This window comes from Mustela putorius, unplaced genomic scaffold (assembly GCF_011764305.1).
Source record: "Mustela putorius furo isolate JIRA1106 unplaced genomic scaffold, ASM1176430v1.1 tig00003858_pilon_pilon_pilon, whole genome shotgun sequence".
Classification (NCBI taxonomy): Eukaryota; Metazoa; Chordata; class Mammalia; order Carnivora; family Mustelidae; genus Mustela; species Mustela putorius.
The window spans coordinates 298,924-315,610 of record NW_025422010.1 but is presented as its reverse complement, the minus strand read 5'-3'; the positions used below and the strand labels follow the sequence as shown (position 1 = coordinate 315,610).

The following is a 16,687-nucleotide window of genomic DNA, read 5'->3' as shown; positions in this document are numbered from 1 at the left end:
ACGCACAGCAAATATCATCCTCAATGGGAAAAGGCTTGCAGCCTTCTCGTTGAGATCAGGAACAAGAAAATAATGCCCACTTTCACCACTCTTGTTCAACATTGTACTAGAAGTCCTAGCAACAGCAATCAGACAACAAAGAGAAATAAAAGGTATCCAAATTGGCAATGAAGAAGTCAAACTCTCTCTCTTTGCAGATGACACGATTCTTTATATGGAAAACCCAAAGACTCCACCCCCAAACTACTAGAACTCATACAGCAATTGAGAAACATGGCAGGATACAAAGTCAATGTGCAGAAATCAGTGGCTTTCTTATACACTAACAATGAAAATAAAGAAAGGGAAATTAGAGAATCGATTCCATTTACTATAGCACCAAGAATCATAAGATACCTGGGAATAAACCTAACCAAAGAGGTAAAGGAGCTGTACTTGAGGAACTACAGAGCACTCATGAAAGAAATTAAAGAAGACACAAAAACATGGAAGACCATTCCATGCTCTTGGTTCGGAAGAATAAACATTGTTAAAATGTCTATACTGCCTAGAGCAATCTATACTTTTAATGCCATTCTGATCAAAATTCCACCGGTATTCTTCAAAGAGCTGGAGCAAATAATCCAAAAAACTTGTATGGAATCAGAGGAGACCCCGAATCGCTAAGGAAAAGTTGAAAAACAAAAGGAAAACTGGGGGGTATCACATTACTTGATTTAAAGCTTTATTACAAAGCTATGATCACCAAGAGAGCATGGTACTGGCATAAAAACAGACACATAGACCAGTGGAACAGAGTAGAGAGCCCAGATATGGACCCTCCACTCTGTGGTCAATTAATCTTCGACAAAACAGGAAAAAAATATACAGTGGAAAAAAGACAGTCTCTTCAATAAATGCTGCTGGGAAAACTGGACAGGTATAAGTAGAAGAATGAAGCTCAACCATTCTCTTACACCATACACAAAGATAAACTAAAAATGGATAAAAGACCTCAATGTGAGACAGGAATCCATCAGAATCCTAGAGGAGAACATAGGCAGTAATCTCTTCGATATCAGCCATAGCAACTTCTTTCAAGATATGTCTCCAAAGGCAAAGGAAACAAAAGCGAAAATAAACTGTTGGGGCTTCATCAAAATCAAAAGCTTTTGCACAGCAAAGGAAAGAGTCAAGAAAACAAAGAGGCAACCCACGGAATGGGAGAAGATATTTGCAAATGACAGTACGGACAAAAGGTTGATATCCAGGATATATCAAGAACTCCTCAAACTCAACACACACAAAACAGACAATCATATGAAAAAAATGGGCAGAAGATTCAAATTAAAACCACATTGAGATATCACCTTACACCAGTTAGAATGGCCAAAATTAACAAAACAGGAAACAACATGTGTTGGAGAGGATGTGGAGAAAGGGAACCCTCTTACACTGTTGGTGGGAATAAAAGTTGGTGCAGCCTCTTTGGAGAACAATGTGGAGATCCCTCAAGAAATTAAAAATAGAATTTCCCTATGACCCTGCCATTGCACTCCTGGGTATTTACCCCAAAGATACAGATGTCGTGAAAAGAAGAGCCATCTGTACCCCAATGTTTATAGCAGCAATGGCCACGGTCGCCAAACTATGGAAAGAACCAAGATGCCCTTCAATGGACAAATGGATAAGGAAAATGTGGTCCATATACACTATGGAGTATTATGCCTCCATCAGAAAGGATGAATTCCCAACTTTTGTAGCAACATGGACGGGACTGGAAGAGATGATGCTGAGTGAAACAAGTCAAGCAGAGAGAGTCAATTATCATATGGTTTCACTTATTTGTGGAGCATAACAAATATCATGGAGGACAAGGGGTGTTAGCAGAAGGGAGTTGGGGTAAATTGGAAGGGGAGGTGAATCATGAGAGAATATGGACTCTGAAAAACAATCTGAGGGCTTTGAAGTGGCGGGGGGGGGTGGTGGGAGTTTGGGATACCAGGTGGTGGGTATTATAGAGGGCACGGATTGCATGGAGCACTGGGTATGGTGAAAAAATAATGAATACTGTTTTTCTGAAAATAAATAAATAAAAAAAAAATTTAAAAATGGGCAGAAGATATGAACAGACACTTCTCCAATCAAGACATACAAATGTCTATCAGACACATGAAAAAATGTTTATCATCACTAGCCCTCAGAGAGATTCAAATTAAAACCACATTGAAATATCAACTTACAGTAGTTAGAATGGCCAAAATTAACAAAACAGGAAACAACATGTGTTGGAGGGGATGTGGAAAAAGGGGAACCCTCTTACACTGTTGGTGGGAATGGGAGTTGGTGCAGCCACTTTGGAGAACAGTGTGGAGATTCCTCAAGAAATTAAAAATAGAACTTCCTATGAACTTGCAATTGCACTCCTGGGTATTTACCCCAAAGATACAGATGTCGTGAAATGAAGGGCGATCTGTACCCCAATGTTTATAGCAGTGATCTCCATGGTTGCTAAGCTATGGAAATAACCCAGATGCCCTTCAACGGATTAATGGATAAGGAAGATGTGGTCCATATACACTATGGAGTATTATGCTTCCATCACAAAGGACGGATACCTACTGTTTGTAGCAACATGGACGGGAGTGTAAAAGATTATGCTGAGTGAAATCAGTCAAGCAGAGAGAGTCATTTATCATATGGATTCACTTACTTGTGGTCAATATCAAAGAGCATGGAGGACATGTGGAGTTAGAGAGGAGAAGGGAGTTGGGGGAAATTGGAAGGAGAGGTGAACCATGAGAGACTATGGAAATTGGAAGGGGAAGTGATCCATGAGAGACTATGGAAAACAATCTGAGGGTTTTGAAGGGGCGAGGGGTGGGAGGTCAGGGTACCAGGTGGTGGGTATTATAGAGGGCACTGATTGAATGGAGCACTGGGTGTGGTGCAAAAATAATGAATACTGTTATTCTGAAAATAAATAAAAAATAAATTTAAAAAAATGCAGTTGACCCCAATGTTTATAGCAGCAATTGCCACTGTCACCAAACTGTGGAACGAACCAAAATGCCCTTCAACAGACGAATGGATAAGGAAGATGTGGTTCATATACACTATGGAGTATTATGCCTCCATCAGAATGAATGAAAACGCAACTTTTGAGGCAGCATGGATGGAACTGGAAGAGATTATGCTGAGTGAAATAAGTAAAGCAGAGGGAGTCAATTATCATATTGTTTCACTTAGTTGTGGAGCGTAACAAATAGTATGGAGGACAAGGGGAGATGGAGAGGAGAAGGGAGTTGGGGGAAATTGGAAGGGGAGGTGAACCATGAGAGACTATGGACTTTGGAAAACAATCTGAGTGTTTTGAAGGGATGGGGGGTGGGAATATGGGGGAACCAGGTGGTGGGTCTTAGGGAGGGTACGTATTGGATGGAATGCTGTGTGTGGTATAAAAACAATGAATACTGTTACACTGAAAAGAAATTTTAAAAAAATATCAAAAATTTTTAAAATAAATGCAATTGAAACAAATAATTTTCAGGAAAAGCTCTTTACCTCCTCAGCTGACTAAACAAATTTATGTAGAACGCCTCCTCTGGGAGGAGAGTTGGCACCACAGACAACTACACTAGAACATGAACTAGGTGGGGCAGACAAGGAGGGTCTATTTGGTCAAATTCCTCTGTATCCCATTGTCGCTGAGTGGATCCCCATACATTTGTCTACCACACATTTACTCTCCTTCCTCTGTCTGTGAATCACATTTTTTTTTTTTTTGCATTTAATACTGGATACCTACCCCCCTTCTGTATAGTTCAAAAAAACATATATACTTCATCTTGCCTGAGTGTCTTTGGAATTCCCATGTCTCTGTGGATTCCTATATATATGCCATTACATTTTAACTCTCCTATTAATCTGTCTCATATCAATTTGATTTTTTGTCCAAATAGAAGGATCTTGAAACGAACGGGATATTTCTTCTGACAGTAGTGATGGAGACACAATGGGAAGGAAGGGCTTATGTTTTTCCTGTATAAGTGTTTAGTATAATTCATGCTCTCCCAACTCTGGAGTATGTGGACTTTGTCTCTGTCCCTCATCCAGTGTGCTCCTGGGACACCCGTGCTGTCCCAGGCAACAGCATAATCAGTTTATCACTCCTCTCTTCTCAAGGACATATCTCCCCATAGAGGAGTATCTCCTATAGGAGCCTCCACAGAAGCTTTTCAATAAAAGAGGCTCAGAGACAAGGCCTGTGGGCCCAGGGGTTTTTATCTCACTTCCTTGTTGTCTGTGACACTGTGAGTAATGAATGCTGCTCTCACTGCCATGAGCTGTATGTAGCACAGAAATATTCAGCCTCATCCTCAGGCTGCAGCCCAGAGATGAGCAGAAGCCCTGCATTGGCTGAGGCATCTTTGGATCCAGAGAAGCAGCTGGGGACCCCCAGGTTCCAACTCTGTATGTGGGTCTGAATAATAGTACAGGAGATACTGGGGAGGGCTCCCTGGCTTCTGTTGGTACAAATTTATGTAATAGTTGTCAACACTGAGGCCACTGCTCAGGGTGCAGGTGAGTCTGACTGTTGTTCCCAGACATGCAGAGGAAGAGGGTAACTGGGTCAGCACAGGCTGGGCCAGGGAACCTGCAAACACAGACACTCATGGGTAATGGGGCATTTACACTGGGAGATTCTCAGTCTCAGGGGCTGATTATATTTGGGAAATGTCCAGAAGTCAGATTCTCAGAGGGAGGAATGGGAGGAAGGGAGGAGTCCAGGCCATGGTAACACAGCTCCTGGTCCCCACAGTGGAACGGGGCTCTCTCAGGCTTGTCTTATCCTCCATTCTGTCTCCAGACAAATGAGAATGCTCTTTATGTAAATTTGCACCCCTTACCATACTCTCCCAGACTCTACCTGATCTGTGATTCAGGAGACCAGAGGACAAGAAGTCTGAACGCAGGTCCTGATGTGAATGCTCCACCCATGAGGGGGTGGAGGGAGAATCTGTAGGACACCCAAATGACCTTGCCCAGGAGGCTCTGCCATGCCCTGATGATGCTGAGCAGCAGGGTCTCATTAGGGAGCCCAGGAGGCAGCTCAGCCTTTTCCCAGTACTGAGGCCAAGGGGTTTCCCTAGCTGTAAGGGTACCCCTGCAGGGCTCATAGAGATGCATGGTGCCCCCTGCTGATGACATGCTTGCCTGCAGCAACCTCAGTGCCCTGAGGTTAATGTCCATAGCTACGCCACCAGCATTCAACACTGACCTGAATGAGTGTGTTAAGCACCCTATGGGGTCTGATTTAAGAACATGAATACAGTGTCTGTGATTTGAGAGGCTTCCATGATGGAGGGAATAGTCACCCAGAATTAAACATTCCTGTGAGTATGAGAACGTGTAGAGAACAGAAGTTATACAAAAGAATGAGCTTATCCCACCCTCTGGGACAATTAGGGAGCTCCCAGAGAAGAAGCCTTTCAATTACATCTCAAGGGAGAAGTGACTGTTTTCTGCACATGAAGGCATAGAAAAAAAAATCAAAACAGGATGAGAAGGGATGTGGTGATTTCACAGACTGGGAGACCATCTGGTGACTGTGCACAGGAGAACAGAAGAATGGACACAGCAGGGTGGGACCGAAGAAACCATGTGTTTGGGGAAGAACAGCTGAAGCAGGAAAACAGGAGGCAGGAATGTAGGCAGCTCTGCTCACAGACATGATCAGGATTGTGGAACAGAAGGAACTCAGGAAGAGAAGGAAGAAGAGTATAGTGTGAACTGGGAGTTTCTGCTTTTACTAACTGGTGAGATGGTGCTGTTGTTTACTGTAGTGGAACATAGGATAATGAGATGTTTCTCTATTCATAAAATAGTTGAAGATCTGGTAAACAAGTAGAAACACTGAATTCCAAGCTCAGAAATGGTGGACCCTGACCTCGAGTGGCAGCATGCAGTGACACATGGCTTGAGGCTGTTATCCAGGCATGGTGAGCAGCTCCTGGTGTGGATATGGACATATAAGAGGGACAAGAACCTGGAACACAACCCCAGGAACCATTCCCATGTACAGAATGAGTGAGAGGAGTCCTGGAAGCAGAGTCCCTCAGTCCAGGCTGGCTCCTTATTCAGTCCCTTTATCATTACTGTAGTGTTTGTGTTAGTGAAATCCTACCTTCTTCTCAGGCTCCCAACTGGTGGTCTAGGAGTCAGTTTAGATGAGACTGGCACCTCGTAGTGTTTCCTGTATAAGTGTTCCAGGGAAGGCTGAAAACAGTAATATGTGGTTGGTGGTGATGTTTATAGACCTTCATACCCCAGGGGAACCTTAGGAGGAGTCATCAGTGTGAAGCATCCAAGGTCCAGCTTAAGTGCCTGGGACAGTGGACATCATGAAGAAGTGAGGAAGGAGAAGACCTCAAAACTCTGGCCCTGCCTGCAATTCCCCAGGACCTCCAGCCATGTGGAGGCAGAACTGCAGTCTCTCTCTCATCCCCTTCAGATTTTGGTCTGGTCCCCACCCCCACTTCCTTTTCCTGGTGTATATAATGAGGAGTGGACTCGGTTAACTCAGATGAGCTCTGTGGCCCTGGGCCCAGATTCAGTAAGGGGATGCTTTAAAGCTGCCATCACCCCATGGACTCCATAGGACAAATTCACAGTGGTCCTGGTGCCCCTTGACTGAGATGAGGGGATGGGAGCCCAGAGAAGCGCCCCCTTCCTCCAGTGCTTTGGATTCCCTGACCCCTCCCCACAGAGGATAGGCCACAACCAGGTCCTTCTTACTCTGGAGGCTTATGGTTTCAAATGGCTCAGAATCCTCTGCTGTGTCTCTCACTAAGGACTGTCTCTTACTGTCTTCAATGCTCAAGTGCTGTCTTCACTACAGGAGTGAAGCAGCTTGCCAGCAGCATCCCTAATGCATGGAGCAAAAGGACAAGGCCCCAATGCCCATTCCCCTGTGGATTCACAGTATGGGAAAAAAGAAAATAGGCCTCTCTCTTTCTGTGTATCTCTGTCTCTGTCTCTCATCTCCACATCCTCTGTCAGCTGAGCTTCTGTCTACACTCTTGGTGGGGGAGGACACAGGCTTGCTCTTTCTCTACCCATGACCTTGGGGTGTAGCCCCAGGTATGCTGTGTAATTTCCAGGCATTGCGAGTAATAAACCTTTATTTTTCTGTTTCCTGTCTTGTTTCTGAAGGGTGTCTTGCAGTCATAATAAGAACCACAAGGGCAGGTCTAACACCGGTTATGGAGAGGATGAGACCTGCACAAAACATGAGCTTCTGTTCCAGGATGGAGAATGCTGGCTTCCACCATTTGCAGCCATTGAATTCATTGTTCAGTTACAGTGTGTGGCCCAGAAACATCATATTACTGACCACTCACCCCATGGGACACAGATCCTTACAAATACTGGAAAATAAATAAAACTAGTCATCTCGTTAAAGTTAAACAAATATTATTTAAAATGCAAATAGAACTAAGGAATTGATCAAGCAATGTGGTCCCTGGGAGAGGGCACCAGACCTCTTTTGACCCAGGCCCTCTTTATTGGTTGACTAATTATCTCTTCCTACTCCAGCCTCCAGCATCTCCCTTGACATCACTAGACCCTGATTCCTCCTTCTTTGAGAAGATCAATGACATAAAAACAAAATCCCTAAGTCTTGACACCCATCTTGGGCTATTGGATTTTTGAAGTTGGACAAAAAACAATGTACTCTACTCCACTTATTTATGCCATCTTTTATATTTATACCTGAATTATGATGATATTAAACTATAAGTTTCTGACTATATATTACTTCTCAAATTTATGTTTTTTATTTTGTGGATTTATATGCTCCATTACTGAAATATTTTCAATTACATTTTACAAGTTATAGAAATTATTGGTATTTATTCTACCTATTCAGAGCTAGAGATTCACAAAGTGTATGATTTTCCATTGCAGGAAGGTGCTTGAAATGTTTGTTGTTATCTGAAATGGCACACAGTAAAGGAATCAGTAGGATGTGACATGTGACCAGAAAAAAGCCAGGGTTATTGACCAGAGGATAATTCATGTCGAGTGGGAAGGGGACAATCTAAGCAAATCCTTAGGGAAGCTGCTTGTCAAGGACCATCAGTCCTCCCCTAGATTTGTGGGTCTGCCCCACATATGAACTCCCTGTATGATGAAGAAACTCAATGAAGATGTTTGAGAAGACACATGGACATTTAAGAGAATATTGGTTCCCTTGGAATGAGGCATCTTGTCTCTCTGCGATAGTTGTTATTTCCATACATCTTCTCTACATACATGTCTCCTATCTACTTCTGGTTTTGGACAAAAGCAGGTATGGAATGAAGGTGAGGACAGAAATAAGAAACATATTCTCAGGAGGGATATAGAAGAATGTGGCCCAGGAAAAAACTCTACATGCAGCAGGTAATGTAAAGGGAAACATTCCCTTGCAGAATTCAAAGTGAAGGTAGGATTTCCTTCCTCTCCTCCGAGAATGAAAAGTGTGATAGAGAAATAAATCAAGTGTGAGGAGAAATAAATCAATTACTCTGATAAGCAGGAGCTCAAATTCATGGGGATTCTCTGAGGAGGAGAAAGGTTAAAGTAAATGGGGGAAGGCGGGAGGAGCTTCTGAGTCAGAAAGAACCATCTGCCGGTTTCACCATAGGTTCCCCATAAAGAGCCCCCGACTCTCCAAAGAGGAACTGTCTGAGGAACCTTAGAAATATGGTAGAATGAATGGCTGAGGGCAAGAAGAAGCTGGGTGGGTAACAGAGGTCCTGTGGGAAGACTAATTCAGTTACATCTTGTGCCATTCTCAGCTCAGAGAAAGTCCTGTGAGCTCAAGCATCTGTTGTCTGTCACCCACATTGTGAGATCCAATTTGGGAGAGATCCACCTCCTCACTCCTCTCAGGATACCCTAAAGCTCTTCTACCCATCAGAAGATCCCTCCCCCTTACCCTGGGGTCCCTGACATTTGGTCACAAAGACAGAGACTTCATGTTATTGACCTTTCTGCCACTGCTACTTCTGCCTCCAGAGAGGGAGTAGGTGAGAGTCCTGGAATCCCACATGGAGTAGGGCTAAATGGATGGCAACTCTAGCAGGGGAGAGAAGGGACTCCTCTTTGAGCTGCACATGGGTGACAAGTGGTGTTCTCACATGGATTGTATGTTGCAAATTAATGTGGATCCATGTAGGGAAAATTACAACATATGGTGAGGGCCACCATGGAGTCTGGGGATACAGAGTCTTGCTGACTTTTCCCCTTCACTCTTGAGAATAGAATCACGCATATGGTGTTGCCATTCCCCATATCCAATCCCCACCTAACTCTGGGCGGGTGATGTTTCTAGTCTTAGGGTAAAGAAAGACACGATCAGTGCTCTCTGCTGACTGAGACAGGACATGCATCCATCCATGTTCTTCATATGGTCAGAAGGGTTACGGTGCAGGAGAATCACACCTGAGTGGGGGTCGTTACTCCCAGTCCCACTGGAGCAAGATCCTGGCTGTAGAGGTGGATGGGCATTGGTGTCTACTCTCTTGTTCGGCACACAGCACCCCCCTTTTGCCAAAGCAACACTACCTGTATTTATACTACACAGAGGGCACTAAAAGCAGGTAGCCAGCTTCTGATAATTTCTCTCTTTTTTTAAAAAAAGATTTTATTTATTTATTTGACAGACAGAGATGACAAGTAGGCAGAAAGGCAGGCAGAGAGAGAGGAGGAAGCAGATTCCCTGCTGAGCAGAGAGCCTGATGTGGGGCTCGATCCCAAGACCCTGAGATCATGACCTGAGCTGAAGGCAGAGGCTTTAACCCATTGAGTCACCCAGGTGCCCCATGATAACTTCTCTTAAACCTGCAGAAGGAAGTCTGGTGTTGGGATTAGTGATTATCCAGATCTCTTCCATTCTGTCCTACTTCATCCCCAAACCTATTCCTGCTATGTCTCCAGAAATATTAGTGGTTCCCACTGATATTAGGCCATGATTTTTCACGCTGCATTTAGCATTCCCAATGTTCTGATCACAAATTCATGAATTACCTTTGTGTTAAATATTCACCAAATTATTCTATTTCAGATATGCAGGATATTTACCACGGGATTGCTGATTAATGCTTCTAATGTATAATTGACCACAACAGATGTATAATTGTATAATTATGTATAATTGTATAATTATGTATAATTATATACAGATGTATATAATGTATAATTGACCTATACCAGCTAATGGTCCAGATTAACCCATATTATCTTATTTTAGAGATTATGTCCTGAAAAAGGAGGTGATGGCCACATAGAGATGGAAGATCTCAGAATGTTTTTTTAGTGATAGGGCAGAAATTCTCTAAGCGGCAATCACTTGAGTTACATTAATTATTGGAGCTGTTACCTGACAGTGGCTTTTGTCACAAACAGTGAGGACCTAGTGAGAGCCCAGGCAACACAAGCAGAGGACTTTGCCTCCCTTCTGAAGTGACCTGGACACGGTGTGAACAGTGCCCCTGTTAGCTCATATATGGCAATTTTGGCCAGTTTCATCTCCAGCATGAAGACCCTAATTTAAGAAATATCCAGAGTTCATTAAGGCATGTTTGGACCCTGAGAAGCACCTGGAATCCCAGAATGCTTTGCTTACTTGAGACCGAATGGAAACTCAGAAGCCATTAGGGAAAGTTCCCTGGCTTCTAGTGTTAAGAAAAGAACATTGTTTGCCACGAACTTTGGAAAAAATCTGTGAATTCCACTTAAATTCACTATAACTCTAAAAGTTCTCTTAAAATTAAAGTCTATTTATTAAAAAAAAAGAATGCTTTGAAAGTCATATGGCAAAGGAAAAACCAAAGGGGACAATTGAGAGTTCTAGCAAGTTCAAAATAGTAAATAAAGACAAATAAGAAACACCCATTTCCCATAATAGTAAATGAAACAATAGGAAAAAAAAAAAAGGAATAAAGAGGAATGTTAGATCTAATCGACCCATCAAACTCTTGTTTGTAAATGACAAAATAGATTAGTCAATTACTAACTTTTGAATGAAAGTGGATGATGCACATCTATACATAATAAGAAATGACGTGTGGACAAACGAAAATTTTTGCTGTTAACCTCTACTAATATTAGATGAAAAGCACAATTTCCTAGGAGGAAAAAAAAAATGTTCCCTAGAAGGAAGTGAATAAACAGACCAATTTCTAAAGGAATTGTCTTGTAGGGATAAGCTCCAATTAATTTTATAGGAAAAAAAAATCAAGCAAGCCTTCATAGAAAAGATGGATCCATTTATTGAGTTCATATTTATACATTTTCAAAATATTGAAATATCCAGAGAATTAAATTATTGTAGAAAGCAGTTATAATGGTAATAACTACCCCTGGTAGATATAATACAGAAAAAGAAAATTTCAGAGTAATAATATGAAACATTGCTATAAATCTTCTGAATAAAATATCAACAGATTCCAATATCACATTAGTATACTATGCCCTAGGACTGATTTATTCCTGGTATACAAGTTCAGTTCCATATTGATGGAATATAAAACTTTTATTAATAAATCAATAGATAGGGGCACCTGGGTGGCTCAGTGGGTTAAAGCCTCTGCCTTTGGCTCAGGTCATCATCCCAGGGTCCTGGGATCGAGCCCCACATCGAGCTCTCTGCTCAGCAGGGAGCCTGCGTTCCCCCCCACACTGCCACCCCCTGCCTCTCTGCCTGTCTCTCTGCCTGCCTGTCTGCCTACTTGTGATTTCTGTCTGTCAAATAAATGAATAAACTATTTAAAAAATAGATCAATAGATAAAATCATATTTTCTCAAAAGAACTTGAAAGAGCCTTTGAAAAAATTTAAATGAATTCTTCATAAAAAACACTTAAAATAGTAATAGTCAAATACATCTCAATATGGTACCACATTCTTTTCTACACGCATATATTTAATGTTCCAGCCAGGGCCTTAGATCATGGGGTGTACAGCAAGAATATTTTCACAAGATCAGGAACAGACAAATATGACCTTTAACTCCATTATTACTCACCTCATTCTGTAAGTAATTGACAATGCAATCATGCAAGAAAACTCACTGGTTGGGTTTTAGCATGGATGAGAATGGGAAGGTATTCATTCCAAAGATGCAAATACATAATTCAGGGATAGATATTCCAGTGCTGATGCCATCCTGGCAGAATAAATCTCCCTAACTTGTACAAGCAGCAGGGATTCCTACTGATGACTGAAAGGATGGCATAGCTCCTGAATCTTCTATGAATAGGTAAATGAATCCTCAGAAGTCAGGACTGAGATGAGCACACAGGACCTACCACTCCCCATCCATGAACTTCAGTGCAGACACTCTGTCTCCCAACCTGATGGGGGATGTCCTTTCTGTTTTTGGACACATTGTCTAGGAAAGTGTCTGACTTTGAGGACAGAAGGGAAGGAGTAACCCTGCCTGCCCCTTGATGCTCTTACATGCACCTGGCCCCATGATGGCAGCAGCAGGAACATCAGAAGCAGAAACCACAGGCTTAGCCTCAGCAGCTGCTGGAGCTCCCCCTCCTGGCAGACGGGAAAGGGGTTTTAGTCCTTATAGTCACAGGTCTGGGGCTCTGTGTGAGCCCTGAGAATGTTGTCACATGAGGGACTGTGAGGAATATCCCCATCTTCAGAGTTGTCAGACATGGAGCCAGAGAAATAGTTCATTATCCCCACAGGGTGCAACACAAGGATTTGGGGTTCCATTCACTGGAGCTGTTGGTACAAGGATACATATTGTACAGCCCTGATGTGTCATGTCTCAGCAAGCCTGGATTCTGCATGCCCGTATCAGTCTTGATCTGTCATGAACTCGTATCCCAGGACAGCCTGCCCCTGGAACTGAGGAATGTCTGCTTAATTTGAGAAAACCATAGAATGTGGTCATGTCAAGGACAGGCTTTGGAAGATAGATTTAAGAATATGGGTACAGGTTTGTAGACAAAGTTCCCTAGAGTGTATCTCAGACTCCAACTTATACCAAGAAACCAAAGGAACCAGCTGACAGCCAAGAAGTGAGGGCTGCACAGGTAACTGCATTGCAGAGGGGACAGCGGGTTTTTGTTTCACTTTACCAAAGGCCCCATGCACTGTGTGAGCACTGAAGCTACTGTCAGTGGACTGGCAGTAATAATCAGCCTCATCTTCAGCCTGAAGGCCACTGATGGTCAGGGAGGCTGAGCTGCCTGACTTGGAACCAGAGAATCGATCAGGGACTCCAGGATTTCTGTTATTATCTCCATAGATGAGTAGAATGGGTACCTTTCCTTGGAGCTGTTGGTACCAGTTCACATTATATGTGTATTCCTCTTCATCATAATCTATGCTGGTGGGGATTCCAGTGCAGGAGATGGTGACACTCTCACCTAGGGCCCCAGACACATAGGGAGGCTGAGTCAGCACAGCCCAGGATCCTGGAAGGGGGAGAGACACATAGAGAGTGATGCTTGAGTCTGAAGACAAGAGGAGGAAGCAGGACCCCATGTGTCCACCCAGGGCCCCTTCCACTCTCCCCACATTAGTCACCTGTGCACTGAATGAGGAGGGTGAGGAGTACAGGGGACCAGGCCATGGTGGAGGTCTTCAGAGATCTTGACTTCTGTGCCCCACGGCTGAGCAGACCTCCCCTAATCTCTCCCTTTTCCCCTCTTCATCCTCTGAGAGAGGGAGGGCTTGTCTATGCAAATGTGACCCCCAACTCTCTGACACTTCATTGGACCTGAATCAGGTTCCTTTCCAGAAAATGTCAGGGTGGATGAGAAGGGGAAGTGCTCTGTGGGGCCAGGGGGTAGGAAGGTCATAGCTCTGAGACCTGAGCAGAAGGCACAGTAATGAAAGTGGCAAGTCACAGCTCTCAGAAACTGGCCCTGATTGCCCCCTGGTGTCAGATACAGACATATCGTTGTGTAAAATGGTGACCAGAGCCCATAAGATGTGACTCCCCACTGTTCTGATCACTGTCCCCTTCATTGGAGCTATATCAGTTGTCCCCTTATATGGCTTCCCATTTCATCAAGACAGACTTTATGCTCTACTCATACTCCTCGGGGTGATCTGCCCACAGTTTGCTCATCTGTTCTTGGGTCAGGACTGAGATGGTGTCTCTACACAAACTTCTCTAGATCAGGATGCAGTCCAGAACAGTGCCAGGACCCCAGGTACACATGATCCCTTCTGTGCATGATGCTGTGTCATTCCTCTAATGTGAGTCCTCCCTGGTTCCAAGCCCTCCTTCCTCTAGGGTTCCTCAGCATTGAGGAGACAGGGAAAAATTCCACGTTGTGAGTAGAATTTTTGTGTGCATTCCTAGAGGGCTGCACACTGAACATCTTTGTTACCTGTCACTGTTTACACCTGCTTGAAATGACAGTTCTCCACACATTGGGGCAGTGATTCCCTCCTAGGATCTATTCTCCCAGCACATATGCACAAGTCTACATGAGCCCTGCCATGTGAAGCTGTGTGTGGGCCTGACCTCAGAACACAAGGAATAAATGTTAGAAGATCCAGGAGGGAAGGAGTGACACCCGCAGATGCTCTGGCTGGGACCCGGTCACAGAGCTTATGTGTCAGTCACACCTTAGCTTACAGTGTACTTAAAATGGATGTATGTTGTTTAAACAAAACTCATCTCATTAAGATTGATTTAAGGTCATGGCGATGTCAAGGTGAAAATGCAGATAACAGTCCTGTGTATACTTTTCCAAATCTGTGCTTATTGTAGAGAGAATATGGGTAGAAAATGTGGTTAAAAAAATGGATGGAAAAACAATGGGAAATGATGTTTTTAATTTTTTTTAAATTTTTTATTGTGTTATGTTAGTCACCATAGAATACATTATTAGTTTTTGATGTAGTGTTCCAAGATTCATTGTTTATGTATAACACTCAGTGTTCCATGCAATACATGGCTAATGCCTTCTGTTATTGGTTGAATAGGTTTTTATAAATTTCTATCTGAATCATTTGATTTATTATTATTAGTAGTAGTATTTTTTCATTAGTTTTGTATCATGGATCTAGACTTGCAGTTAGAAAACCATGACATGGTACCCAGTGGACTCCATGAAGGACCATTATCTATCTCACTAATAGAATTACCAAACACAGATAGACTTTCCAGGATGGAGACAATTTTAGGTCACACTTGTCTTGGGTGGGCACAACTCTGGTCCCTGTGTCTTGTGCCCAGCATGTTGAGGATAGAGTTATTGTTCATTCAGATACTCATCACTAGACAGATAATTTTTTTATTACCAAGGCCAACTTGATCCAGAAGATTCTCTCAAAGTCCACACATCTGAGTGATGGAGAGGTGGAAATGAGAGGGACTTTGTCCCTGAGGTCACAGCCAAGTGACCCTCAATTAGCACATATTTTTCAGCAGAGTCCCAGCCTAGAAAGCGAGGTGGCAGTGGTGAATGAAGGAGTTAACAACCTAGCCTTGAGAGCACAGGGACGTTTTGTCCCACATCCCCATGAGTCTTGAGGTCCATAGGAGCAGTCCTGAGGCTGCTGTCCCATAATTAATGTACTGATCAGCCTCAGGTGCTGCCTGGACCCTGGAAATGGTCTGTGTCTCTGTTGTCCACATGGACAGAGACTCCCCATGGGATTCCTGAGCATCACACTCTTTCCCATGGGAGCAGATACTCAGAGCACATCCTGGCTGCCTTTGTGACAGGACCCCAGTAACACTTAATGTCATCAGTGTTACCTGCTAATGGGGAATCTGCCTCCTGGAGATTGTGACTCTTAGGATGGTTGCGGGGGGTGGGGGGCACAGGTTTAGCCTGACTTCTGGACAGACAGAAAAGACTGGAAAGAGGCCAATAAAATATATATTCAGAGAGAGGAGAGCTGTGTGTGTGTGTGTGTGTGTGTGTGTGTGTGTGTCCCAAACTGAGACCAAATATTCCTGTGTTCATCTCATGTCTTCTCCTGAGGGATGGTTCTTCATGAAGCTGATTCTTGATTTAAAGGCAGGTATCTCAAAGCCCTCTTTCGTGTAGGGGTATTTGTATTAGGGAAGACAAACATGAGAGTAGACCTGTGAATAATTTACTGTATTAGAAGTCAAACTCTTCTTGAATGACATTTATTTTACCTCATCTAACCTTGCATCCCCTGAACAGCATAAGCATAATTTAAAGCAAGGCCTGCCTAATAATGGACAATATATTATTTGTTGCATTGGATCACAAACTGGTATTATTGTGCTCTTTGGCGGTTTTTTGGAATCACCTGTGCAGTTAGCAAGTAGGGTGAGGAGAAGCGGAGCCCAGGTCCCCAAAGTCTGCTTCTGAGCTACAGAGCCAGGCCTGAGGCCATGAACACTTTTTATGCATCCCCTGATCCTCAGAGTGGGGGATTTCCACGCAAACAGGACCTTCTATTGAGTTATGCCTGAGCTCCAGCTAAACCAAATAGAGTGTGGGAGTGGAGAGTACTTCATTCAGGGATGATGCAGGAATACCTGCCAGAGGCAGGGAGACAGGAGCTCCCAGCTGAGGATGTGGGGAGCGCCAGCGCCCTCTGGTGGGTACAGGAGACATGTTAACCCTGGACCACAGATGGGTCCAGGGCCCCTGTATTCCTGTCCCACTGCTCACCATTCCAGCTTCTTCAGGTTGGCT

The 16,687-nt window shown here is 43.5% G+C and overlaps 1 protein-coding gene across 1 annotated transcript in view; it reads right to left on the bottom strand.

Moving 5' to 3' along the window:
• Positions 1 to 13,649, bottom strand: part of LOC101682709 (immunoglobulin lambda-1 light chain-like) — a 1,123,284-nt gene extending 1,109,635 nt beyond the window's left edge. Inside the window, exons 1-2 of the mRNA XM_045065721.1 lie at positions 13,578 to 13,649; positions 13,150 to 13,465 (exon numbers count right to left, since the gene is read on the bottom strand). Of these exons, the coding sequence (XP_044921656.1) occupies positions 13,150 to 13,465; positions 13,578 to 13,623 (362 nt within the window). The 5' untranslated portion in view covers positions 13,624 to 13,649. The remainder of the gene's footprint in view (positions 1 to 13,149; positions 13,466 to 13,577) is intronic.
• Positions 13,650 to 16,687: the final 3,038 nt, after the last annotated feature.